Source organism: Peromyscus californicus, unplaced genomic scaffold (assembly GCF_007827085.1).
Source record: "Peromyscus californicus insignis strain IS unplaced genomic scaffold, ASM782708v3 Scaffold_4__1_contigs__length_199733344, whole genome shotgun sequence".
In the NCBI taxonomy this organism is placed as follows: domain Eukaryota; kingdom Metazoa; phylum Chordata; class Mammalia; order Rodentia; family Cricetidae; genus Peromyscus; species Peromyscus californicus.
In genome coordinates this window covers 84,415,178-84,442,957 of record NW_026294562.1, presented here as the reverse complement: position 1 = coordinate 84,442,957, position 27,780 = coordinate 84,415,178, and the positions used below count along the sequence as shown (strand labels likewise).

Genomic DNA, 27,780 nt, shown 5'->3' with positions numbered 1-27,780 from the left:
GACCCTGACTCTCTCTCATCTCTCTGCAGTGAAATGTAAAATGGACGACGAGGAAGTGCCTGCTGCCTCTGGACCACCTCCTTAACTGACGCCAGTCCTTCCATGCCCAAACTGCACATTCCCTTAGTGTGGTGGACACAGAACCTTCTCACACAGACCGGGTTTGTTGCAGACGAGCTTAAGCGCAGTTTAGGAAAGCGTCCCTTAGCTTCCTGCCTTACCCCAATGCTACTTTTTCCACCCGCTTCTCCACTGTGTCAGGAGGACCCTTCTGAGCCACCGCCACAGTTGACGTGCCTAGTGACGATGTTCCTGTCACCAGTTTTCCCACTTTCGCCAAGGCCCGTATTTTAATTTATCTCAAACCTCTGCGTTAGTTCTGTCTTGGTTTTGTCGTTGAATTAACACGAGGCAAGGCGTGAGAACTGAGCTGTGTTTCCAGCTCAAGAAGAGACAGTCATTGCAAAGGATTTCCATCGTCAAAGCCCCAGAAGTGTTACAGCAGCGTCCTGTTAATTTAATGGTCCTCATCTGTCTATGACCGCTGCTCAAGAGGGTTCTCTCATCTGAAAGGCCCCAGACACAGGAAAGCCTCCTTGGTAGTATAAGACTGTTTGACAAGCTACCACACATCTTAGGTAAATAGTAAAGCCTTTATTTTCTTGTTAAGAACAGCATTTTGAAAATAAAACCTATCTGCCCATGCTTAACAACTTTTTCAATCTGTGATATTTATATGTACATACTGATTGTCTTGAAATTTCCCAAACAATTTTGTTCATAAGTATGCAAGTCAGCCAGGGTGGGGGAAGAGTGAGGGTACATTATAAAATACACATTAATACATTTAATAAATATATATTATCTATCAAAAAATGAGCCATAGCTCTTTATGAATAAAAAGCACCTGCCAGGGGCTCTCATGGGCTCATATGGTTGCCACATCCTTGGATGTGTAAATACCAGCGTCCTCTTCTACTTTTCAATTTGACAAACTCAAAAGACGACCCCTCTCACCCTGTCTGCACTTGTTTGCTGGCCTTGACCTCATCTGTGTGGGGGTGGGGTGGACACCAACCAGATCTTGACCTTGGAAACAGCTGACACATGGGAGCCTGTCCCCTTTGCCATTGTCCCGCCACCTTGGCAACAGACTCCAGAACACTGTGGGATTTTCCTTTAGGAGACAGAGGAGCTGTCATAGTCCCAACAAGGTGTTACTACCCTGGCATGCTAGGTTGTGCTTACAGCTTGAGGTTATTCACAGATGACTTTCTAGACCATTCCCCACTCTTATACAGGTGCCATGGAAGTCTGTCCTTCAGCCTCGTTCTGTCGGAAGCTGGCTGCAGTCTCTGGGTGGAGTTGCCTTGTGGTCCTCTTCAGGTGAACTTGAACTCATCAGAAGAATAGCGGACGTCTCCCTTCTCCCTTTGCTCCAACCTCCACCTCCCGTCTAAGAACATTCAGCCCACCCTGAACCTTAAATTAGCCAAGATAAAACAAAGCCCAGAAGCGCAATCACCTATTGGGGTGGGAAAGATTTAAAAAAAAAAAGCAAAACTGAAAGACCTCGCTATGTGAGGCCTCCTGTGGCTCAGAACGGCCCTGTGTTTGCAGTGCAGAAATGCTGCTTTCTGCACAGCTATCAGGACGGTGCTCACCTTATACGCGGACAACAAAGAGCTTAGAGAGAAAACCACCAATCATGTCAGCTTCTCCCTTCTGCAAGGGGGGATTTTGCAGACCAAGTCACTGGTGACATCAGAAAGCTCCAAAGGACTCCAGAGAGCGGGGGTGGGCAGCCACTTCCTGGCACAAGAATGTGGAGCGCTGATGTTTGTCGCCCGCCCGGCCCGAGGTGCTCGGAGATTTCTTTGCAGAAGGCTGGATAGTGCATGCAAGAGCTTCCAGCCCCACGCAGCCCTGGCTTTCTTTCCCTCCAACCCCTCCTCAAGCTTCTAAGTTCTCAGCCCACCACATGATGGTCCTTAAACATAAAGGACTGATTCAAATCCTCTGGAAGCAAGCACATGCCTTGAATGGGGGTGGGGCATCCCAGAAGGGGGGAAGGGGAGACCTTTGGGTGCCATGCTTTCTGGTTCCCATGCATGGTGATGCACTAACTGTAAGGAAAACTTGCAGGAGAGCCAAGCACTAGCCAGACTGGCCTCATCTCCCTAAGGCTCTGCAAAGACAGGGTAGGGCAGGGAGGGGATACAGCAGAGACTGGGGTCTTGAGAAAAATCAGATTTATTAAAACACTCAGCTCAGATGTACTGGCTTAAGAGGAGGTCAGTCCCCACCCCCACCCCCAAATACTAACCTTTGAAATTTTGCTTTCATTAAAGGTTAAAGGCTTATGGGTAGTTTTTGTAGAAAAAGCAAGATAGCCATTAGAGTGTATGCAGAGGCCCTACCCTTGTTTGTACAGTCCATATGGTCAGGTTCACACTCAGCGTGGAAAGGCTGCTCGAGATTATCCTGGCCAAACAGTGCAGAGAACACAGGGCTTTTAATGGCAGGGATGCTGGAGATGCCGAGCGACAACGGAATGACTTGCTCAGGACAGATGGAAGCCATGACAAATGACGGCTGTGAAGAGGGCCACTTTCATAGAACCATCGGAAAACCAAGATTAAAATGTTCTCTAAACCCTCTGAAAGCAGCAAGAGACCTTCACAGAACTCATTCTATCCTGGACTTCTAGCCACACCAAGGGAAAGTACACCAGAAGTCACTGGCTGCTGGACATGAGGATGCCATCTCTCCATCCTAGAGATCAACCCCTGGGGAGCTCAGCCATAGGACACTGTGAAAGGGCTGCTAGGGTGCCTGCCTTTCAGCCTGACTCCCCTGAAGCTTCAAGCTGGTGGCCCTAGCTGAGCTTCTGAAATGAACATGGGAATGAAATCGGGGAAGGGGCGTGGAGCAGCACCGGCGTGGAGTGCGGCGAGCGGAAAGGGGACTTCTCACTCTGTAAGGGAGGGGGTGGGTGGGCTGCTTGCTAGAGCAAGAGGCCCGGAGATGAATCAGTGGTTGCTCACCACTGTCTAAATGTGATGGTCGCTTCAAGGTCTCGAGTACCTTCCCCTCTTTGGCACGTTCTGTGCACCCCCCACCCCACCGGCTACACAGCTCCCTGATCGTCCAGTTGGGCCTTACTTTGGAATCACAGCCACAGCCTCCTAAAGTCTCCTGAACTGCATAGGCCACCAAGCAAGCAAGCCAGGGAGAAGGGTCCATGAGCTAACCTCAAGGGCACTGTTATCTCCAAAAGACCTCCCAGGGGACCAGCACTCGGGTAGGGGGTGGCAGGCTGGCTCAAACCCCTCATATAAGCCAACATCAGCCTGGCACACCAGCTGTGAATTCTTTTCTGTCCTGCCCCCGATGGATGAAACAGTTTCCTAGCCACGCTTCTCTGAATGAGCCTAAGACTATTGGCAGTTAGCTCTGATTTAGTTTGCAGGACGATTCCGTGTTTGTGTGTGTGTGTGTGGCAGGATAGGGGAGGGCGGTCACTGTTAGCTTTCCAGTTCATCTGTATGTCACATTTACACGAAATCCCCAGATTTCCTGGCTTCCAGGTGGCCTGTCTCAGCCATGGTTATTGACTTCACCCTCAAGAAAGACACAGCCAGGGAATAAAATCGGTAAGAGAGATTCTTATTCTCTGGAACTTAAGGTCTTTCACCAGTGGTGTCTTCCTGTGTGAGATGGCGGAGCAGTTGGGATCTGGAATAACATAAGGACAAGTACTGAGAACTCTGCAAAGTCAACATTAAAAACTGATGCATCAATCTCCCTTGCTTTTACCTGTGGGGGGCTGGGGGGTTGAGTTATCCCCAGAAATGTACTGGAGGTTCATGTCACCCACCCTCAGGGCCATACTCCTCACTCAGAAACTCGGTGCTTTAAGAAGTGACGAGGACAGCATTAATTGCCTTGGGCATGCTAGACAAGAGTCCTACCATTGAACTTCACCCCAAGACCCTACAGTAGCCACCTGGTAAATCTTCTGTTTCCATTTCTGCACTGGCCTTGAAGGAACCAAGAGGACTTCAGAATGATGGACAGGTTGTGTTGATTACAATGCATGGGCTGGCCCCTCTGAGGACTAGTGGTCACAGTTAAGTCAGGCTTTTCTTGGCCCCAGGACAAAGAAACAGCCTAGGAGGTGGTAAGGGGATTTAAGAACACAAATCTGTGTTTCTTTTTGTTTTACAGCCTGTTCAAAGCAAAGGGAACCAGATACTAGCAGAGCCTTCACAGGCCAGAAAAACCAAAATTCCCTCCCTCAGGGACTGAAGACCGTCCCTGGTGGTCTATTAAGAAGGAAAGAAAGAAAACAAAAGATCAGGTTGAATTATGGAATTGGCACAAAATGAAGAATGGAAATCAAATGTGTCCATGTGAACTGGCTCATGCACTGTTTCTGAGACGCACAGAGCTATGTCTGGAAGGAGATGTAGGAATGAGCGCCTCTTTGGATTTTGCTGGAATGAAACAGTCATTCCAACAGAGGCAAAAAGCAAAAGGTGACACTTTCTGCTGCGGGTCTGTTTGGCGACAGGTAAGTACAGCTGCTCTGGTGTTTGAGGGAAACAATTTCAATTTCCTAGGATGTCTCTTAGGGAGTTGGGGTAGGGGGGACCCAGTGCCCAGCCCGGGGGTACTGGATGGAGTAGGGACCAGGGGGCTTAAACTAGGGCGGATGTCAACAAAGATGAGAGCATCCTCATAAGAAAGATGCTTTTCCTTAGTCATCTTCCTGGGAGAGGGTTGGGGCACTGTACTCAAGAAAGAAAATCCACCAGGGAAAGAGCCCCAAGCAGTAGGTAGGCATCTACAGATGGCTTTCTGAGTGTGGGTGGGTTTTTCTTATGTGAAGAAAGGTGGTCGAGGGGGCCAGACAAAGATAGAAGGCATGCATGCATGGAGCTGCAATGGGCAGCCCAGAGAAGCAGCCTCCAGGTACACCCAGCCGAAGCTGCCCCACACTGGACGCTCCCAGGCCTCCTGCCCAGACATCATATTTTGATACTTACAGTCCCGCCATTGAGTACGACAGCCATCTCGGTCGGCTGATACACATTGCTTCTGAAAGGTGCGCTGGGCCGGCTTCCCAGGCCACTGGGTTTCTTTCCCAGGCTGCCACCGGATCTTTTCCCCAAGCTTCCATTGGAAAAGCCTGCTGCTGATCGAGCTGAGGAAGGGGTTTCCAGGATGACAACATGGGGGGGGGGGAAGGGGAGAGAGTGAGGGGGGAGGGAAACAGAGGGAGAAAGGTGGGAGGGAGAGAATTTTGTTTTTTTCTGCAACAACCAGCTCCTCCCCTCTGGGTACCTCTATCCACCCACCGCAGTGGCTCCTCCCCTTTGTCACAAGCCTGATTCAAAACAGAAGTCACAAAGGGGCTTTGTTCTCCAGCCTCTAGGAGAGGATCCAGCCTCAGGAGGGTTGGGAACTTTATGAGTCCTGCTCTCCCCAAACAGCTCCAGCCAGGCTGGGTGGCAGTCACCTCTGGGCTGTCAGGTCTCTTTTGCACATATGTACAGGTCTGTATGCACCGTATCAGTTAAAAGCAGTCCCTATTTCTGGATGCTGCAGAGCTGGGGGACTGCTAAAAACATAGGCCAGTGATTGCTGCCATCATTGGAAAATGACCCTCAAATGACCCCAAGATAGGAATAAAGAATCCGAAGCAATGATGGCAGAGTTAGTACTCTATCTCTAAAGTAGGTGCAGGATGTTTCTGAGTTGCCATCCTTCTTAAAGACAGCATCTAAGGTAGCCCAGGCTAGCCTCAGACTCATTCTGAAGTCAAGGATGGTCTTGAACTCCTGATCCTCCTGATGCCACATGCCAAGTGCTGGGGTCCACATCCAGCTAGTTAGTGTACTCCATGTTTGTGTGTGTGTGTGTGTGTGTGTGTGTGTGTGTGTGTGTGTGTGTACATTTGAGCAGGTATCCTCAGAGGCCAAAGAAGGTGTTGGAGGTTATGAGCTACCCCATGTGGGCACTGGGAAGTGGACTCATCCTCTAGGAGAGTATCAACTCTCTTCTTAACTATACTCCAGCCCGCGCCTTGTTTTTTTTGAGACAGTGTCTCACTGCCTAGGCTGGCTGGCCAGGGAGTCCCAGAGATCCACCTGTTTCCACCTCCCCAGTTCTGGGATGACAAGCAAGCATCACACAGTGGCTCTGGGGATAAAGCCCAAATCTTCATGCGTGTACAGCAAGTACGTCACCTCCACAGCCTCAGGTGCTGGCACCTCTCCCAAATTAAGCTTCCCCCTTTTAAACAAAGAAAAACCAACTTGAAAAGCCACGAAGAACCTCATGTATGCTTCTGAGTGAAAGGAGCCAGCCCGTGAGGGCTTCTCACACCATGTCAATGACAGAAAGTGAAAGCTGTTAGTGGTGCTCAGGGGCTGCGTGGGGAGGAATGGAGAGGAGGGCAAGAGGACCATTTCAGGATAGTGAAACCATCTGTGTGAGACTACAAGGTGGATACAGGTCACAGTGCATTTGTCAAAACTCACCAAACGATGCATTCTAATTAAAATGTGGTCTTTGGCTCAGTGGCAGAGCCCTTGCCTAACACCCCTGAGGCCTAGGCTCTATCCTCTGCATCCTCACAAGTGGATGGAAAACTTTTTTTTTTTTTTTTTTTTTTTTTTTTTGGGACAGGGTTTCTCTGTGTAGTTTTGGTGCCTGTCCTGGCTTTCGCTCTGTAGACCAGGCTGGCTCGAACTCACAGAGATCCACCTGGCCCTGCCTCCCAAGTGCTGGGATTAAAGGGGTGCGGCACCACCGCCCGGCTATGGATGGAAATCTTAAGGGCAAGATGACATCTGCAGTTTCACTGAAAGTGCTAATGTTGCTTGGCTAGAGAAAGGCTTTACTTAAAAGTCTTCCCCGAGGAAACGCAGCAAGACAGCTTGGGAGCTGTACAACCTATTTGGGGCGGGAGTCAGACAGAAGTACCGTAGAGCCAGGTGCCGCGAGAAGTGACGTAGAAAGGGTCAGTTCTCATGGCGTCGCAGACGCTATTGTTTCCTTTACAACAGATAAAGGCTAAGTACCACAGCCAAGGTCACAGAGCTGGCAGAGCCCACACTGGAAGCCTGGCAGAGACAGGCTGCTCCTAACCACGACACCAGGTCCAGGTGCTCTGTCAACCATTACAGTTGATTCGAAGCAAGCAAGCTGTGTGCGGTGACCTTAGGATAGCTCATCCTAAACTGGACCAAAGAAACCGAGTCCTAGAGAGACTCAGGAAACCTTTCTCGCTTCAGCATCTCCAAGGCTTGAGCAGTTGCTTGTGCTGAGTGAGGGCATGTGCCTGCCAGGGGAGCAGCGGAACGGGGGGACAGTTAGACATGAACTTTTGCTCGTGGCAGTTCCTACTCCACGAGAGGGAGGAGGAGCCGCTTCCCTGCGGGGCAGAGCCCAGTCCAGGTGGGGGACTCCACTCCAACAGACCCTCTTCAGAGAAACCGAAGCTCCCTCCACTCTCCTGCTACCCATGGTCCCAAGGCCCCCCCCCCCCCCCCAAAAAGGTTTTGTGCACCTTTGGCATTCTGGGTCCCTCAGAATGGGCTCCAGGGTCCAGCCTGTGACAGGCCTGACCAATCAGGGCATTCCATCTCTGTGAACACACTGGTTCAGGGAAGGACATTCAGAGTCAATCAGAAATAACTCTGGGATTTTCTCAAGCCTTCTGGAAAATTTTTTTTCCCCTGGGATTCCTGACAAGGTCAGAGCTACTGGGGACTGTGATGCCTCCACCAAGAGATGGGGAGGAGTCGAGTTTAGTCCTTACTTGAGTTTTTTTTTTTTTTTTTTAATCTAGCCCTTCCTGAAGCCTGCTACCTTGGGCATTTGGGATTTTCATTTATTTGTTTGACTAATTTAGCATTCAAATTCTATTTTTAAAAATTTAAAATAAATAAAAAAATGCTAGTAACCAATCTCAGAGGCCTTTGACTAATATCAGAGCTGATCCTATGCAACTCACAGCAGAGGTGAAGAACAGGCAATGTTATTCCTAAGTGGGTATGTGGAGGTATAAGCTTACTGGTCAAATGCCAACTCTTTCTGATGCAGGCCCTGCAAGTGAGGCCAAGTTAGCCACGCCTTCCCCCACACTTCACTGAGAGCCTCCAGCAGTAAACAAAATGTCTAAGAAGCCTCTGGCTTTAATAAGACCTTAGAGCTCAGGGTCCCTAACAAAAGAGGGAACACATGTGCCTTTGAAAGGTGCATGTTTCATATGCCTTGTTAGCACTCTCTAAGATGTGATCTGAAGTGTGACATCTCCGGGTGTATTTGAATCTCTTAGCACTTACCTCATGCCCCATTGGTACTAATGAGCACAGTTCAGCTACGTTTATCTACATGGAGGTCTCACTGATGGAAGGAAATATTGGGAGAAAGACCACCGCAGCTTCCCAGAGCCACAGTGCAGCCTGGAGAACACGCCTTCCATCTCATGACACCTCAGGGGACCAACAGTCAAGAAAAGAGAGCCCAAGAGGTTGGCCAGAAGTTCCCAGCGCAGGAGGACATGACCATTTCAGCTTCTGGGCACTGGCCACTCCGAGGGTAAGGCCCCTGATGGTGCTGGGTTCCTAAAATACAAACTGGCCAAAGTCAGCATGAAAGGTGCCAACAGCTGCTCCTACTGTGGCAAAGGAGCGTGCCCAGATGGTCCTTGGCCAGCAAAGCAAGAGTTTCTAGAATAGGACAGCCCAGCCAGGATATTCTCTGTGTGAGCTTTGTCTTGAGGACTGCCCTGCCTGGTCTCAAGTGATTTTATTGGATCTATATTTTTGATAGTCTAAAAGTTGCGGGGGAAAAAAAGAGGAGGAAGAGAGGAAGAGGAGGAGGTGGAGGAGGAGGAAGAGGAGGAGGTGGAGCTAATAAGGGCTGCTAGAGACGGAGCTCATTCACCCAGCATGCACTAGGCTGAGTCCCATCTTCAGCACTACAAGCAAGCAAACAAGAACAACTTATCTTAAAAAAAAAAAAAAGTCTGACAACACCCAAGGCTGCTGAAGATTTAGGGAGAGTCTTGCAATGCAAACACAGAGTGGGCACTTCAGCCTGCCTTTCTGGGGTGCTATCTGGCATGGTGTGCCAAGATTCAAAATGCAGATTATTTGACTCATATCTAGGACATCTTTTGCAAGGAGCTAGTGGACCAAAAAGCAGAAAGATGAATGGATAAGAGTGCTTACTGCAGCACTGTTTATCAAGGGACGCCTGAGGCGGGCAGAGCAGCCAGAGGACCAAAAAGTAAATGCTGGTGCCTGCTGGAAAATTCCACAGCATTCCCAGGCTATGGGAATCTTCATCTACTGACCCCAGAAAGGCCTCCATCACACTGACTTAAACCAAAAGGCAGGCCAGCGCCTGGACCCAGGGTTTCCACCCAGTAACACCTTATGATCACTTGGAGAGCTAAAAAGTTATACAGATCCCAGACTCAGACTTAATTGGGGGTCCAGGGCGGAGGCAGAGCAGGTGTTTTTCCTTAGCAGCCCAAGTGGTTCTGATGGGTAGATGGGTGAAGGACCACCCTGCCTTAGTGCAGTTCTGTTCCACTTTTGTTTTGGAGACAGGGTAGTACTTAGCCCCTTCACACCTCAGTGTCCAAACAGACCTCATGGGCTCTTGTTTGAATTTAGGGGAGCCAATAAAATGCTCAGAATGGCACTTGGTGTATTTTTTTGGCTACTATTTGTAGCTTTGTTTTGTTGGGAGTTGTGTGTCTTGGTGTGTATCCCAGGCTAGCTCTGAACTTACTCTCCCCTCTCAGTGAGTCCTGGGGTAGGTGCTGTCACATCTATTGTTACTTTTAAAACACTACTGCTTGGGTGTTTCTGACCTTCCAGTTTTACTGCAAGGAAATCAAACATTCCATTCGATCACTGGTTCTTAACCCCCCCTCCCCCCCGCCTCGCCCCGGGATGGGGGGCACAGGTACTGTCAGAATCAGACGGAGCGATGGGCCAATTCCCCAGGAGACACAGCAGTATGCAACCACTTCCGTTTGTTCCCTCTACTTCCAAGGCCCACGGGAGTCCAGGTCCTCAGAGAGGCCCTTCAGGAGAAGCCGGCAAGAACAGGGGGTGCTGCCAGCACCCCAGGACTGGCCAGGCCCCTCCTCTGTCACCACAGCCCCTTGAAGAGGTCTCTAGGTTTCCCAAGGTGACCTCTAGCATGACTACACCTTCTCCGGTCCCCCAGCTGGACTGACACTGAATCCCTAGCAACATCTCCACAGACACAGGCACCTGGCCTAGAACTTTATGTAAGAAGAGAGTAACTTGGATTACGGCCACACTGGGACTTTCCCATCTGTCCAGAGAGGGCCTGCTGGCATCCCTCCCACATATGAGTCTGGCCAGGGGTCAGGGGCGCAAAGGAAGCCGACTACATCTAGGTATGACAACAATATGAGTGGCCGTACAGGAAGCGAGGGCTCCACATGCTTCCCCGCCTCCAGGGGAGGAGCAGGCTGTACCCCGGGCTTCCACACTTAACCTCGCCAGGCTGTGTAAAGGGACCAGCTCCTGAGCATGGCTCACACTTGTACCTGGCAACCGGGCAGATGTTGCTAATGAGAAATGTTGCTACATTTCAGTCTGCCATGGCCCACGTTCCAGTCGTAAGTCCTCAGGAAACGCCATTTTTTGGAGCCTCAGCCTACACCCATTCATCCTGAAGGAGACATAAGGGGCTGACTTCACAGATAGTTCGGGCTAACATGTGACCACGTCAGGTGATCAAGCCTGACCAGGACTGGGATTCACTATTACTGATGGGCCCCTGAGGCATCTTTGGGAAACTGAGAAAGGTCACTTATTTAAGCTCCAGTGTGGGATCCAGTTTCCTTTAAGCAGTCCTAAGGGGTACCTGTCCAACATCAACAGCAAGGCCTTTGGGGTGCCAGTGACCACATTCTCCTCCATCATACTGTGAACTCACCCCTGAGCAGAACCAGGTAGTCTTGGTCACCCAGATGTCACCCCAATTGCCACCAAATTTGCTTTCTCTGTCTGACCCCAGAGGAGCTTGTGAACATTTAGCCAAGTAATAGGGATGTTGGTGATGGTAGAGGGAAGTTAAGAGTGGATGGATGCCAAGCCTTCTGTCCTGGTGAGCCAGTTCTGGGGTTCATTCTCCATACATCTTCAGAAGGTCTCTGCAGGACTGAGCCTGGCTGGCTGTAGCAGAGACAGATTATAAATGCAACTATTTTGGCAACCTGCCTCTGAGCTCTCCTTTCGGGAACCACCGCTCAAGTGAACCCCTATCCCTGAGTGTCTGAGACTCCTCTTTCAAGAGACCCCAGGCAAGACCCACAAGCTCCATGCTCAGTGCCACCAGGGTCTGGTCCCCATTGTGTTACTTTCTATAACACCTCTACACAATATGCCCTCCCATTATTTTTATTTTACAGATTAGGAAAACGGAGGCTCAGAGAGGCCGTGTAATCTACCGAAAGTTGCAGAGCAAGGAGTGGGAGAGGCAGGGTTTGAACATGAACATTTGACTTTGGGATCTGATGACCGAGGTGGAGGAGGCCAGGAGCACTGTCATGGTGGCCTGCATCCATCTAGCAGTGCATGGCATAGGCTGCAAATTCAAATGCCTACTGGGAGCTAGGGAATGGCTGGGTGATCAGCTGGGAGTGGCACCGAGTGCGGAAAGCAGAAATTGTATTCCCAGATAAGGGCAGGCAAAAGTGTGTGTGGGGTGTGTGTGGTGTGGTGTGGTGTGTGTGTGTGTGTGTGTGTGTGTGTGTGTGTGTGTGTGTGTGTGTGTGCAAGAGGCCTGGCCTTCCAGTGCCCACTGACTCAAGTGAGGTCCGAAATCCTGCAGCCATGTAGGAAGCCTGGCTCAGCATTGTTAGACTTTTAAAGGCCAGGAACCTGGATGATTGTTGTGGTGGTGGTAAATTGTGGTGTGTGTGTGTGTGTGTGTGTGTGTGTGTGTGTGTGAATAGGCAAGAGGTCAACCTCAGAAACGATCTCTTGTTTTGGAGATACTAGGGTCTAGGACTCACAGATCAGGTCTGCCTGCCTCTACTTCCTCAACAATGGAATTATAATAAGATGTACCTTTTCTCTGAGTTCTAGAGAGTGAACTAACTCAATCCTCTTGCTTGCCCTGACAACACTTTACCAACTGAGCCACCTCCCCAGCCCTGCCCCTTGGGTTTTTATAACAAATTAGTTGGCAATTGGCATGAGGAAAAGGATACACGAAAACAGCTTTGAGCCTGTGTTAGCATGGAGGCCGCTCATGATGGTGGAGTCTATTGCTGGGTCTGGGAGCATCTGTCCCTGCTGCTCTTTCAGGGACCGTCCCAGGTCCAGCAGTGGCCACTTTACCTGCATTGTGTTCATCCATTGAGAAGGCCTTGTTCTCCATGTAGGCCCGAGGCAGGTGCATGTCCTCCTCAAATGCCGTCTCCCGCATCCTGGGCTGTGAAGTGTCGAAGTAGTTGGGTGGGTTCTCCTGCAGGGGTGGGAGAAGGGTGCAGTGGATCTCCGGAATGGCGTAGAAGATGACAAAAACCCAGCCACTGGCTGCCAGCGTAATGGCCAAGGTGGGGTCACTCCAGGCATCTCCCTGCTTCATGCTTGAGTTGCCGAAGAGGTACATGGTCATCCAGACCACCCAGATGAACACAGAGAGGAAGGCAGTGATGAGGATGAAGGCTCCGTTCACCTTCCACCGACTGAACTTGCCACACAGCGTGAAGAGGGACTGCGCCAGGGTGATGACCAGCAGCACCATGTCATAGATGAGCGCCATCACAAAATCCATGGGCTCATAGGCGCAGGCTGGCTTCGTGTCACGCAGCACGGTCAGCACCAGCCACTCGGTGGCAATGATGACCTGCACCAGCATCAGGCACAGCGCCAGGCTCACCAGCTGCCAGCCGGCTGGGCTTGTGCCCTGGCACACCAGCCTCCGCACCCGCCATGCCTGGCTCAGCAGACAGGAAAAGCAGAGCGCGAAGAGGACACCCCAGAGGAAGCGGCGGATGGAGCAGATTGTCTCGTCCATCCGGATGATGAAGGCGAACGTCAGCCCAAAGAGGCCCAGGGTCCCCAGCAGGAAGAGGAAGTGGAGGCACACGGGCCTCCTCTTTTCCTTGTCCTTGATGAAGGGCAGTCTCACCAGGAGGATGAGCATCAGGAGCAGTGTGATCAGGGCCCCCGCCCCGGCCACTGCCTCCACCACGATGCCCCAGATGGCGTCCAGGTCGCACAGGGACACGTACTGAGGAAGAAGGTCCAGCCCACAGCCCCGGGATGTGCTGGCGTTCTCTGAAGCGACCGAGGCAATCACCAGGAGCAGGGGCAAGGGGAACACTTGATGGGTTCTCATCTTTCTCTCTGACACCAGGGACGTTCTAGAAAACGGGGACAATGAAGGGAGAACGATCAATCCATTGTAAGGCCTTACTTTCCTGAGGACTTGCCTCTTTTCAAACCTGGTAGCCCTCAAGGCTCCTTCAGGCCCTTGAGATAACAGCACTGGCTTTCTCCAGGCACTGAGGTCCCTCTCCAGGCACTCTGCCACCTGCTTGAACCCTGACCCAGATTAGTAGCCATGAGCCACACTATCAGCAGCGGCTGGAGGACCAGTGAGATGGAGACTCACCTTATCTCTCTACCCCGTTGTAGTCTGTAAATCTGGTCTCTTCCGAAGTAAGGGAATGAGAGACGTTTTAAAGGGATAGCCACCGGCCAGGTGCTCGGACAGCCCTTATCTCCTCCTTTAATTCGCAAGGTCTAATGGGGAATATTTACGGACCACTTACTCCAGACCAAAACTGGGCTCGGCCGGGCCTCATAATGCCCTATGAAGCAGCAGGCTCTATTGTGACCTCCATTTTCAGGTGATAAAACAGGGTCTTCAAGGCTGTGACACTCACCCCAGGTCACACAACTGCACTCCAGGAAGCCACCCCCCTCAGCAGAGGGAGAAGCCTCCCAGCCTTACACCTGTGGTACATTCTGTGGTCCCAGCTAAGTCTGCTGCACCCATAGATTCAACCAAGCTCCGATAAAGAATATTCGAGAAAAAGATTCTGGCTGTCCTGAACATGTGCAGACAGTTTCCTGTTTCCTGTTGTTACCTAGACATTACAAAGCAAGCGTTGACTTTGTATTAGGTACTGCAAGTGACCTAAAGTCCACAGGGCACAGGCATAGGCTATGTGTGACTACTGTGAGTTTCATAGAAGGGCCTTCAACACCAGCTGGATGCTAGCACCAGGGCTGCTGGTATCCAAGGGAATCCTGGAGCACATCCTGCTGATGTGCCTGAATACCCAGAAGGAGCTTTTCCATGCTCTGTCTCCCACACACATCCCATCTTCCTCCTGAAGAGCTCCATTCTCTCCAACTCACCTTTTGTCCCTGTCCTGGGAGGCCGGAGAGTTCAACCTGCCACGCTCTCTTCCGTGTGTTCTAGATGCTCAATGACAGTCCTGACCCAGTCCCTCCTCCCCTGCTAGGACACACCCTATTCTTTTAATTTTCTTTGTCTACTTTTATAGTTGAACCTAGGACCTCATACATGCTAAGCAGCTGTTGGGCTACATCCCTGACCCCTTTAAATTATTTTTTATTTTAATTTTGAGGTAGAGTTACACTACCTTACCCCAGCTGGATTTGAACTCACCACAGCCCAGGCAGGGCTTGCACTGGTGATCTTCCTGCCTCAGCCTCTTGAGCAGCAGGATGTGTAGGCCAATGTCACTAGGCCTGGCCCTGCAGAGACGCTGCCACCCCACCCCCTACCCCCAGCTCTTCTCAGAGCCATCAGCTCAGACTGGGCCAAGGTCGGAGCAGCTCCCACAGGCAGGGGCTTGTGGGCTGAGCTCTAATCAAGCCTGTCATTATTTTTTGTCTACCTTGTTTCTTTTCTCCTTCCCTTTCTCCTCTCCTCCCTTCTTGTTTTCATCTGGGGTCACAGGCAGAAAGGCAGAGACAGCATCTTTTTACTCATTAGTAGACCCAGCTTTCCCAACCTTAAGTCACATGTGACATCCGGGACAGGTCTTTTTTTTTTTTTTTGTCCTTGGGATGTCCTATACATTGTAAGATGCCTCTCATCAACCCGGCTTCTATACACTGCCAAATATCTCCTGGGTGAGGGGCACAAATCCCCCCACAAAGGATTGCTAGTGAAGATGCCGGTGTTAGCACACAGCACCTGGTACAAGGCAGGCACTTAGAAAATCCCCACAGAACAAGCCTTGTACCCAGACGGCCCTTTATCCCACGGACACCAGCTCCTTGCTTTTGAAAGAGGCTGGACCTTCAAGAAGCCAGTCTGCACAGCTGTACCCTATGCTCATTACTAGTCATACTAAGCTAGTTTGGGGATTTTAATTCCACCTATGTGTAGGTCCGTAACCAGCCACCTTCCCCACAGCACAAGGCCTGGCATCCCTGGGGTTTCCGTTAAGTAAATGCAGTATTGACCACCTCTCTCTCCTCCTCTCCTTTAGAGATCCCTTGCGCATCTTGGGTCCCTTCTTGGCCTCCAGGCCATCGACTGCATAAATAATTGATGCTATAGAAAGTGGCTGGTGGTGTGGGGTGGTCTGCTATGATTACACAGAGAAGGCATGCTACAAACAGAAGGTACTTGGGAAGAGGGGCTCCTTAAACAAGACCCCCACTCCGGTAAATACAGGGGTGGGGATACAACCCAGATATTGACCATCAGCTTGTAGTCTAGTCGTAATAGTGCCATGGAGGCTCCATCAGGGACTCCGTGTGCAGCTATTTATTTAACTGTGTCCTGGACATTGACCACTTGAACTCCAACAAATTAAAATACTTCTCTCTTGATGTTTCTAAACTGTGCTGGATGGCCCAGCGGGTCAAGGTGCTTGCTGCCCATGCCACCAAGTCTGACCACCTTAGATCCCTGGGACCCACAGGGTGGGAAGAAAGAACCAGCCAACCCCTGCAAGTTTTGTGTGTGCTGCACATGTGCACACCCCAGGAACATGGCCACAGGGTGCAATTTGGAGAGACATCATTCTGAAGAGAACCACTTATCAAGGCTGGGAAACACGCTATGAACCAAAATTTGAGAACTAGATGGGACGGAACAAGCTGTCATTGGTCCATAACAAGGTGGAGGGTCTCCAGAGCAAATATCCCTTTTAAAAATTTCCAGTGAAAGAAAAACCCCATTAGGAGACTTCTCGGCAACACACCCCAGGCAATCTCTCTAGTTTATAGCCAATCCCATCTTCCCTTGGGAGTGAGGAAATACTGTTTGGGAAGATGCTTCTGGAAGCTGAATCAATGCCCCTCCCCCACCATCTCTCACCTATACACCCTTTGACTGATGGTTCTCAACCAGGGGCAATTTTGGATGTCACAACTGGCAAGGGAAACAGTGGGCATCTGTTGAATAGAGACAACGTGAACAGCAGTCTCCACCAAACAGAATGATGCAGACCAGTAAGTCCACAGCACCAAGGCTGAGGAAGACTGGTTTTAGATATCAAAGTCAGAACCGATGAGAGTCACTGGGAAACCCACCAGGTCTTGGTTGGGCCTGTCCCTCACCACCCTTGCCTAGAAGAACTTGGCTGTTTTTAAGTGTGTCCAGGCACTCTTTCTGGCGAAGCTCCTCCTTCCACGCCTGGCTGTAGATCAAGACTTGGTTTCTCAGTTCTTCTTGCTTGCTTCCTGTCTCTCCTGTCTACCCCAACTTGAAATGGATAGCATCAAGATGGCACCCACACTTCTGAAATTGTGCAGGATTCTTGTGGTACACGGCCAGGACTGTCGTTTCTGCTTCCTTTCTGACCCAGGAAATGCCCTTTTTTCCTTCCAAGGCAGCTCTGAGTTTTGCCCTAAGAGCTGTTTCTCTCATTTCTGGAAAGAGCTCCCAATTTCCTTTTAGAGAGTTGCCTTTAGCCCCAGCTCGCAGCTGGGGGTCTGGTATGAGTTAAGTGGGAAATGTCAGGGGCTGCTGGAGGTATTTTAAAGATCAAGGGGTCTTTAGGAGGTGGGGCTTGGTGAGTGGCAGTAGGTACCTTTGATAGTTGATGGCCTGGCTTTTAGATATCACAGCAGAGTCATGGTCTATGGCCACTGCCACGCCACCCCTGCCATGATGGAGTCTCAAAAACCACAAAGCAAAATGTTCCTTTCATCTCTTTGCTTTGATCAGTTATTTTGTGTCAAGCAATGTATCTGTGATGGTTACTACCAGCTCGACAGACTCTAGACTCCCGTAGGAGACAAGCCCCTGGACATGACTATAAGGGATTATCTGGATTAGGTTAACTGAGGTGCGCAGTCCCACACTAAAAGGAGGCCACCCTGTTCAGTAGGCTGGGGTCCTAGACTGTCTAAGGAAAAAGTGACCTGAGCAGCAGCATGCATCTCACTCTGCTTCCTGACTGGATTCGGTGTGACCAGCTGCCTCAAGATCCTCCAGCCTTGACTACTCTGCCTTGATGGATTGGCCCCTCCAACTGTGACCTGAGGTAAACCCCTTCTCCTGTTTTCCTCAGGGTCTATTCTCACAGCAACAGGAACAGTAACTAAAACTGGAGCTAATGCAGCACCAGCTTAGGCTTGGCCAATCTGGACCCTGTCCTACTCTGTGCCTGAACTGATTGGTTCACAAACAGGCACGTGGTCTGAAATAGAGCAGTGAATCAGCAGGAGGATTTGTCATGAACTGGCAGGATGTCTTCTCTTTGTGATGGAACTGGTAAGTTCGAAGGTCTTTCCATGGGAGAGGACAGATCTCTCTCCCATGGAGAACCTGTCTGAGGGTAAGGCTGACCCAGAGCATCAGCTGGGGGATGGGCTTGAGTCCCAGTCCACTGAAAGGCAGGCAGTTGGATTCACCCATGCCTGGTACCAGCAACCAATTTAACTACGTAGTTTGAACGAAACTCATTTGACCTGGGTTTCTGTCACTTGCCAACAAGTTCTCAAAAACCTAGGAGGAATGGCCCCTTCTTGACCCATATCTAGGCATATAGATGAAACTAAGCATGGCCAGACATGGAAGGAGAGAGTTCAGTTGTCTCAAGCTGGTCACTACTGGCTCTAATATGGGGTGCAGCCACCCAGTTCCACAGAACTAAGTACAGGATGAGAAGAAGGGGCTCCACCGAAGCCAAGGCCACTGGCTCATCCAGTCTTCCCAGGGGGTCCTATTTCTGTCAATCCACAATGACAGTAACTGCTCTCAGGCTCCCTGACACACAGCCAAGGACCTGCCAGACGGAGCTAGATGGGGTGGGACGGGCTGTAATCCTGGCATTTGGGAGGTTGGGGCTAGTGGATCATAGCCAGCCAGGGCTAGATATAGTAATTTCTAGTCCAACCTGAGCTACCACTGGGAAGCCTTAATTCAAAACCAAATAAACAGACGGAATCCACAGAACAGTCCTGGAGGCAAGTGCCGAGGCTGTCCCCACCTCACAGGGGATAATGTTATGCAGAACAGGGAGAGGAGCTGCTTGGCCAAGGTCACATGCTACCAGGAGAGCGGAGCCTGAGGCAAACAAGTGTCTTATTGTTGCTGGGCTTTCTATAGATCAGAACTTGTACAAGAGTCACTGGTGACTTTTGCTGGTTGATTTATCTCCAAGAGGTCCTCCCTGCCCCCACTATACACTACGCCAGTACTTTTGACCCCTGACTCTGTTGTATGGGTCGTGTGTGTGTGTGTGTGTGTGTGTGTGTGTGTGTGTGTGTGTGTGTGTGTTGCCCTCTCCCAAGCAGATACCCCTGGCCGGGGGTTGACTTAGGGTGTCTTCCTCTAGCACTGTTCACATTTTTGGAGACGGGGCTTCTCACATAATCTGGATCTCACTGAGTCCATCCCACTAGACTGTCTGCCCAGAAAGCCTCTGGGAATCTGCTTGGGTTAGAGATGTGCATGGCCACAGGGATCCGAACTCAGGTCCTCATGCTTGCACTTTACCCTCTAGCCCAGTTTTCCCTTATTTATTTTTTGGGTCTGTTCCTCTCCACCCACCATCACCCCAGGCCCTCAACTGTTTTGTTCTGGCCTTCAGTTGCTGAGTGAGCGAAACTTGCCATACAAGCTCTAACTCTCATGTGGCCCATAAAGGTGCATGCCAGTGTTTTCTTCTAGAAAAGAGGGTCTGAGAGGCTTTACTCAAAGTTTGATTCTTGGACTGTCCCAGTCCCGCAGGCCACACTCAGACACAGAAGTCTGGATGAGTGAGGAAACACAGAGCAGGAGCCCCAGGCAGGAACTACTCCATCCATCTAAAAGGCCCCTTGTCAGGTAAGCCCCACCCTGCTCAACCAGCCACCTGCTGCCTACCACCTCCATCCTTATGTGGAACAATACCAGATTAGAGAGGTTCTGAGGCAACCTCAAGGCAGGGCTGCCTGGGATGGATGAATCCATGGCAACAAACCCATGGGGTGAGGTCAGCGGCTCCTCAAAAGAAGTAAAGGATAAATGGGAATGAATGCACAAGCCTCGGCTCACATACTAATTACCTTTGCTGCCAGCCAGGCGCTCAGAAATGTGACTCAACTCCAATGTTCTTAAATACACTGCAAAACAACTCCCCCCCCACACACACCATAAACACCACACATGCATACACCATACCACACACACCACACATACACCACACCATACACATACCACCTCATCCCACATATTTACAACACACACACACACACACACACACACACACACACACACACACACACACACACACACACACACACAGGCTGTCTACAGAGGAGCCGGAAGCCCCCAGCAGGTGGAGAAACAGTCCCCTCCACTGTCCTGAGTGTTGGCCCTGCAGAGACTGATGAGGACTCTGTGGGATTCTGTGAGCAGGGTAGCAAGACTGTTCTAGCCCAAGCCTCGCCAGAGTCAGACTCCCCAGTTTCAAATCCTACCCTGGGGCTGAAGAGTAGTCCAGTATGCACATGCCTGTGGGTCCAACTCCCTAACATTGTCCAAATCAATAAATAATAAAAGTCCTCCCCCAGACCACTTATTAGCACACTATGACTCTGAGCTACTGACTTAACTTTTCTTGCCTCAGTTTCTTCATTTGCAAAGTGAGGGTAATAACAGCACCCACATCACTGGGTTGTAGTGAGGACTGAGATAACTGTTGGAATGGTGGCATTCACCTGTAACTCCAGCATTTGAGAAGCCGAGGAAGGAGGATCTCAAATTTGAGCTCAGTCTCAAACAAAACAGGAGGTGGAGGCTGTGGAGTGGCCAAGTGCGTAAAGTGTTTGCCCAGCCAGCACGAAGACCAAAGATGCACACACACCCCATATGTATATACAGCCATCAGCAAACGTGAATGCACACTCTCGTGCACACACACAGGAATATGCACTAGCATACACACATGAACATACACACAAACACACACATACATACACAAAGGGTAACTATAGGGTGTAGGACACCAGTTAATGTAGAGAAATTTAAAAGATTGGTAAATGTTCCACTGTCTGCAGGGGTAAATTCTTCCATGGATTTCCTAGGAGGGGCTGTTGCCATGGAGATGAAATCATGAGGGGGCTCTCCCATCTGTTTATCTACCACTGGCTCCCAGCCTCTCTCATCATATGCCGAAGCCAACAGGTCCTGGAGGTGGTGGGAAGGAGGCAGGTCTTCGGACAGGAACAGAGCCTTGAGTGTGAGCCTCACTGTCAAGGTTGAACCAGGCCAGTGACCCTGAAACCAGCCACGGCTATTAAGTAGTCAGAGCCAAAGCTGCTGAAGACCACACACCAGGCCTTCTCCTGGGAGGTACGATCCTTTCCCTCTGGTCCCCCTATGGGGATGGAAAAACAAAATGTCCCAAACTGCCCTGAAACTCTTCTGACCAGCCTCCCCTCAGCCCTGTGGCTAGCAGCAAGGTTCCAAAGAGATCATTCTTCCAGCTACACCAGGCATGCAGGAGAGCAGCATATTGGGGGTCACGGGGACGGGGACAAAATGAGCAGGTGTGTGTGTATGGGGGTAGGGGGCCACCCAGCCCCAGCATTCGTCATAGCTCTGTACGCAGCTGAATACCTGCCACAGTTTACGCTCTCCTCAGACTCCAAGAGCTCAACACTAGTAACTTTGGTGTTACTTAACTCTGCGATCCTTAGTCTCCTTTGTAAGGCAGAGATGGTTGTGCTGCTTGCATGAGGTCCATGTGGAAAGCCCTTGCACAGAGGAAGCAAGGGGTGCTCGCTCAAGACTCCCATTGTCCTGTTGGGACCGTGAAGGCACTGAGGTCAAGCCGCCAGGCCACCGGCTTCATGGAATCTACAGACCAAGCTGGGAATCCATTTTTTCCCAGCCCCTGACCCCAGGCCTTTCCACTGTACCCCAGTCCTGGCCCCAGGTCTGGCAGAAGTCCAGACTGCGGCTGGAAGTCAGTCTCTCTCCCCAGCACTTCACTGTCCCAGCCCACTCCCCTGGAGCCAGGTGTGTTTCCTGCTTGGCTGCTTTAAACCGTCATAAGGTTTCCTGACATTAAACTCTTTCCCAGACCCAAACTGTCTCTGCCTCCCTCTGATAGCTTTTCCAAGTTAGAGTGTCATCATTTTCATTACCCTGTGCTGACTAGACACTGTCGTCTTTGGGGCTCTCAACTTTACAGACCCTTCTTAGGTTAGTCACTTAGTACAGCAAGAACATCAGCGCCTGAGCCATGAATATGCAAAGCAGCTGCGAGCGAGCCTGTAAATAAAAGCAATCATTTAAATGCAAATTGCAGCCTAGGCTGCCTGAACCTCAGTGCTAGGCTCCGTCTCTGGGTGCAGTTCTGAGGCGAGAGCGTGACTAAGTTGGAATCCCCAGCTGGCTCAATGCCGAAAGGCTACAGAGGTCTTGGACCCTGGGTGGGGGCTCCCTAGCGGAGATAAGAACTGTCTAGAAGTGGGAGGTGGATCTTTAAAACCTCAAGCCACTCCTCCAATTAGCTCACACGGCTCTCTGGGGCTCAAGGCAGTGAGTGCCCCAGGCTGGATCCATAGCGGGGACTCCTTGCACCACAGCTGCCCTACAGCGGAAGGAAAAGAGCTGCTGTCTGTCTCCTTGTGGAGGTCAAGGGAGCTTTTAAAAATCACACCCCGTGGCCTCCTGCTGAGAACCCTTCAAGGATTAGTGGCCCCTAACAGAATACATTCTAAATGTCTTTCTATGGCTCCAAAGACCAGGATCTGTCTAGCGCCTCTGGTCCCCTTTTGCCTATCCCCAAATCCGCCCTCACACACTGGTTACAATGGTCTTTGTGTCTCTTCTTCCAAGCTTATTCCCACCTCCAAGCTTCTGCAGCCTGGATGCCCTTTGCCCCCAAGTCGCCCTCTAAGTGGAGGCTCCCCCTCCCCCTTTGCTGGAGTCCACTCAAAAATGCCATTCCCCAGATGTCTCCTCACGCACCACAAGCCGGGCTCACTTTATTTTCCAGGCAGTCCTGTCCCAGCAGGTGTTGTATGAGGTGGTATTTATTTGCTCCATTAGCGTTTCTTCATCCACTTCTCTGCAGTTGCCCCCCCTCCCGCCCCGATCTGGATCTATACATTTTATACAAGGATTTCCGCAGCACTCGGTTCTGTGTCCACTACATGTATTGAAAAACAAACAAACAAACAAACAAGCCCAGTAAAGATATAGAGTCTGTCTTTGTAAACAAAGCCCCTTTCTTGTTGCCCGGGCCCCAAACTGCAACTCCTTCCCCTCCCATCTTTCCCCTTTCCAACTCAGCTGGCCCTTTTCAGACGCAGAAGCGAAGGGATCAGGGAAACAATGTTCACAGTCGAGATAGAAAACTAGCCGGGAGGAGGATTTCCAACCAACAGATGCCAATTTGCATTCTATTTACATGCTATTTGCATGCAGTTTAACTCCAAGTGTGGTTATTCCCAAAGCCCCGAGAGCCCACCAAAGAAACTTAGGAAATAACATTCTGAAGTGCTGCTGTGTGTGGAGCGTGCTTAGCTTCTCCCGCATTCTCTGGTCTTTGTGGGGGACCCCCAGAGCTTTCTGGACGCTGCTCAGGTGCCCCCACCCTGGCGCAGTCGGGCGGCCGATGCGGCGCGTGTGCTGGGGCCCCAAGAGGGGACCATGGTGCCCGCCACACTCCCGGGGCCTTTGTCCCTGTTCCAAAGAGCCGCCCCCTTGGCGAACAAGAGAAGGGGGGAACTGGCTAGGCCTGGGTCTGACGGAGCAAGAACAGGGGGACGAGCCCTCTGTTCTGGGGCGTCCTCTGGGGCAAGGTCGGTGGGCCGAACCAAAGCTGTTTAACCAGCTGCCGCCCGCTATGGCGGGGTGCGGGCTCCTCGTCTGGGCTTGCCTCTCCCACCCGGTCCTCGAAATGTGCGGGGCCCTTGTGAGGCTTTGAGCCCTAGTCCACCAGAAAGAGGGGGCGCTGCACCGGGTAGTCCTTACCCTTAGCTGGGCTGCCTTCCCCAGAGGTCCAAGTGCCCTCGCCTGGGACAGAAATCCTTCCCCTTAACCGTATGCAGCCGCCCCTGGACTTCCAGCCCACTGTTTGTCCCCCAGCCTTAGATTTCCTCCCGGTGGTGCCCATCCTCTTGCCCCTTTTCCCAAGAGTGCGCGGCCACTGCGGGCTGCAAGCTGTGTCCCCCAGACCCTGCGGCAGGTGAGGTTGCACGTCCCCAAAGGCTAGCCCTTTCCCCAGGCCAGGTCTGCGTAGTTCATGGCCAGCACCCCTTACCCCCTCCCTGCCTGGTCCCTGGAACCTGCCTGCGACGCCCCTCACAGGGGTCACTAGCACAGGGCCGGACTCCCCTTTTACTCCTAGCTGCCCGTCGTCTGTCGTCACCCCAGATCCTAGGCTCTCTTTCTGGTCCATGGACATCCGCCCCCCCCACCCCGCCCCAGATAAAGGTCCCCAAACCCTTACTCTCGGTCAGCCCTCTGAGGCTCCTCTCCCACCGCACTGTGGCACCCCTCACCCGAACCCCACAGCCTCCCTTGCAGATGCATCCCGAGGAGGGAGAACAGAAAAAGCACAAGCCTCGGAGCCCCTCCCGATCTTCACAAGCCCACGGCGGGAAAAGTTTCTGGGGTCCCTGCGGCGCCCTCCCCGCGCCCGCGCGGGCTGGCACTCACCGACCCTCGCGGCCCCGCAGCGCCGACGCTCCTGCTGGCCCTGGGCCCGAGTCACATCTCTGCAGCGCGCCCGCGGCCCCCGCTCCGCGCACGCCCGCCAGTCGAGCCCGCCTCACTGCATCGTCCTTTCCAGGCGCGGCAGCGCGAGGCGCCCCCTGGCCCGGCCCGCGCTGCAGCAGCCGAGGCCCCGCCCCTCTGTTAGGCTCCGCCCCAGCAGGCCCCGCCCCGGCAGGGTCTGCGGCTTGCTCAGCCCCAGGACCAGCGGCTGGCAGCCGGCAATCCCATGCGCATGGCTTGTTCTGAGTGCTGAGACCCATTCCACCTCCAAACCTCCAGTGTCGAAGACATCCCCTCCCTGTTAAGAGTCCAGACGCACAGTTTGCCCAGGATGATCTGTTTGCAGAAACATCTTCAGCCACATACAACGCAATATTCCCACGGGGGGTCTTAGAGGGGCACTCGCCACACATATCGGAAGAGTCCTGGACTCAAATTCTCAAGAGACTGCACGCGTTCCAAAGTCACCAAAGCCTCGGTATGATGAACCTCGGCAGGTCCCCACTGATCACATTCCCCACCTCCTGCTCCAGCCCTTCCTTTTCTTTTTGCGCACACTGAACCCAGCACTCGTATCCTTCCTTGGCAATCTCAAACATGAACCTCACCACTATGACCCCCTCACGTGGGTCCGTGTGCACGGTGATCGCCACCATCTCTCACACTTCATTCACGTAGGCACATGTCTGCCACTCTCCCAGGCAAACATACCCAGGGAGCCTGGACTCTGGCTGTGCGTGCACTGACGCTCAGGGCACAGTTACGGCCGGTGCCCACAGGGCGGGCATGGGACATGCGTGGAGGAGGGGTCTAGTACGGCCCACCCGGTTGTCTGAAGTCAGCACTGCCTAGGCTAGGCTGTGGGGTACTGCGTGCGCTTCAGCACCCCATGCAGCAAGCTATCTTGAGGGTCATCGTCACTCACTTTTTCTCCCCACCTGGTCAAAGCCCAGTCTTCTAGACGCAAAGACACGACCCCTCTCCCTCTGGAATGGTAGCAGAAAGGCAGCTGCAGAATAACACTCCTCTTAGAGGTTGTTGCAGCCCCTGAGTCTGGGGGATTATGAACTTTTCGAATACTGGCATCTCTTCTCACCAGCCTCTCAAAGTCCCTCTCTATCTTGCTCTTCAAGTCGGTTTTCTCCGGGTCAGGCCACGTGACTTGGCCACGCTCTCTGTGAATCTTTTTTTTTTAAGGACACATATAAGGGGCATATTCCTAGGGTAGAGTCCTCACCCCAAGTTTGCGGAGGTATCCGCTTGCCAGGAACAGGTCTTGGTATACAGTAGGCGCTCATGAAATGTTTTGCAGGACAAGGTCTTCCCAAGCCTGTTCTGATCAGATTGCGAAACTGGAACGTGGATGGGCACTGCCTCCTGGTGGTGTTTAGTGGAACTGGCACCAACAGCTTCTAAACGTGGCTAAGTTCGCTTCCTCTTCCTTTAGGGCTTCATCTGTAAACCCAGGCTGTTTTAACACACGCTTGCTGGTGTACGCCTGGAACACATTGTAAAGTTCTTCGCATAGGTGCCCAGCTCAGTGTTGGGTGAAGAACATCTGGCTCCATGGCCCAATGGTCCAATTAGTGTCATTTACAATGTCGGACAGCATCCCAGAGGAGCCTCAAGTCCCCAGAGAGATCGCTGGGTCTACAGCCTTGGAGAGAACAGCTCTGGGGCATTGGGACCTCCCAAGGGTGACATCTGTCTAGGGCAGTGGTTCTCAACCTTCCTAATGCTGTGACCCCTTAATACAGTTCCTCATGTTGTGGTGATCCCCAACCATAAGAATATTTTCGTTGCTACTTCATAACTGTAATTTTGCTACTGTTATGAATCGTAATGTAAATATCTGATATACGGGATATCGGATATACAGCTTCTGTGCAAGGATCGTTCCAACCCCCGAAGGGTGGCAACCCACAGTTTGAGAACCACTGGTCTAGGGAATCAGGCTCTCATATACTCAGCCCACCTCAGGAAAATTGCACAAACCCCAAAACCAAGTAGCTTCACTGGCTCAACTTGTCATCTCAAAAATGATAAAGGCTGGGGCCTTCCCGGTGACACTCAGTTTGTGAGTGTTTGTCTGTTGGTGTCTCCCACCAGACTGGGCCTCAGTCTGCTCTCTCCAGCCCTTCAGCACTTTCCCGTGGACTACTATCACTGTGCGATTGAGCTTTCAGTTTTAATTTGTTTGTATGTAACATAAGCAGCATGTGGCTAGTGGCTATAAATGCACAGCGCATCTCCCAAGCTCAAAAACATTCCTCAGGGGTTGGGAGCTGTATCTTAGCGACAGAGCACTTGCCTAGCATGCAGGAAGCCCTGGGTTTGATCCTCAGCACTGCATAAACCAGGTGTGGTGTTGTACAGATGTAATCTCAGCTCCCAGGAGATGGAGGCAGGAGGATCTGACATTCAAAGTCATCCTCAGTTGTGTAGTTACATAGAGGCCAGTTAGACTCTGTCTCCGGGATGTGGAGTGTGGGCAATTCATGTGTCATATTCATCCTTGTCCCATGTCCATCCCTGTGCTAGTCTCTCCCCCCACCCCATGAGGAGGGTCATGTCTCACCATGTATTTCTTGAGCGAAAGAATAATTAAATTTGAGCTGGAGAGATGTCTCAGCGGTTAAGAGCACTGGGTGTTCTTTCAGAGGTCCTGAGTTCAATTTCCAGCAACCATGTGGTGGCTCATAACCATCTGCAATGAGATCTGGCGCCCTCTTCTGGCCTGCAGGTGTACATGTAGACAGAATGCTGTATACATAATAAATACATAAATCTTAAAAAAAAGAATAATTAAATTCCAGCTTTGCCATCTCACATAGCTCATGTCTGTCTTGTACCAGGTCTTTGAGCATGCTCTTTACTCTGCAAGTAAGTAGATCATCTCCCATGTTGCTCATGGCTGTGAAGTCGTCCATCTATTCCTGTGGACATTTTGCTCTATTCATAGGATTTCTGGAATTGTCTGTATCTTGCATGTGACAAGCAGAGGCTTGGAAAGCTGGGGGCTTCCTAGAAGTCTAAGGGGTGGTTGGGGCAGAGGCAGGACTCAAATTTGGTTAGCTATGTTAGGTGATATTTCTGGAAACATCAAGACACTCCATGGAGAAGTGTCTTGAAGGTAAGGGTGGGATCAGCTGCCTGAGAGATATTTTCAGGGCCTTTTGTGTTCAAATGAGAAGCGTCCCCATGTTTCCTACATGTTCCCCTGTCAGCGGTGCTTGTTGGAGGAAGGTATGGAGCCTTAGAAGGTGCACCCCTGGTGGAGGAAGATGGGGGCCAGATTTGAGAGTTTATGGCCTCAACTCACTTCCAATTTGTCCCCTCTGCTACCCACAGAGTCCCACCCTACTACCCACAGAAGTGCCTTCAGGCATCTGAGTACCACTGCAGCTCAGGGAGCTTGAACCCAGCAGGGGGTGGGGTGGGGTGGGGGTCCAAGCCACACACCTGTGGGCCCCTCCTTCTTCCTCCATGGAAGGACCCTATGTCTCAGCCTTTATGTCTTCTTCTGTCTTAGTAGATCTTAACATTTAA

The 27,780-nt window shown here is 51.4% G+C and overlaps 2 protein-coding genes across 4 annotated transcripts in view; one reads left to right on the top strand and one right to left on the bottom strand.

The window, feature by feature from the left end:
• Positions 1 to 2,319, top strand: part of Iqck (IQ motif containing K) — a 138,632-nt gene extending 136,313 nt beyond the window's left edge. For both annotated transcript variants that reach the window (XM_052761157.1, XM_052761156.1), the window contains one exon: positions 30 to 2,319. Coding sequence is in view for 1 of the 2 variants with exons in the window: in XM_052761156.1 (XP_052617116.1) it covers positions 30 to 85 (56 nt within the window). In the remaining variant the exon portion in view is untranslated. The remainder of the gene's footprint in view (positions 1 to 29) is intronic.
• Gprc5b (G protein-coupled receptor class C group 5 member B) lies at positions 635 to 24,340 on the bottom strand. Of its 2 annotated transcripts, none has more exons than XM_052761158.1 (4): positions 24,175 to 24,340; positions 12,411 to 13,441; positions 5,052 to 5,209; positions 635 to 1,812 (listed from the first exon to the last, which is right to left on the bottom strand). In XM_052761158.1, the coding sequence occupies exons 2-4, from the start codon at positions 13,414 to 13,416 to the stop codon at positions 1,765 to 1,767; spliced, it is 1,212 nt and encodes a 403-aa protein (XP_052617118.1). In that variant the 5' UTR covers positions 13,417 to 13,441; positions 24,175 to 24,340; the 3' UTR covers positions 635 to 1,764. The 2 variants fall into 2 exon arrangements, with proteins under 2 accessions (XP_052617118.1, XP_052617119.1); XM_052761159.1 differs by having other exon boundaries at positions 635 to 3,738; positions 24,175 to 24,339.
• Between the last annotated feature and the right edge of the window lie 3,440 nt (positions 24,341 to 27,780).

Coding starts and splice junctions, on each gene's coding strand:
- Gprc5b (XM_052761158.1), bottom strand. CDS start 13,416: ATGAGAACCCATCAAGTGTTCCCCTTGCCCCTGCTCCTGGTGATTGCC. Junction 5,210..12,410: donor AATGGATGAACACAATGCAG/GTAAAGTGGCCA, acceptor CCCCTTCCTCAG/CTCGATCAGCAGCAGGCTTT. Junction 1,813..5,051: donor TCGTACTCAATGGCGGGACT/GTAAGTATCAAA, acceptor TTCTTGTGCCAG/GAAGTGGCTGCCCACCCCCG.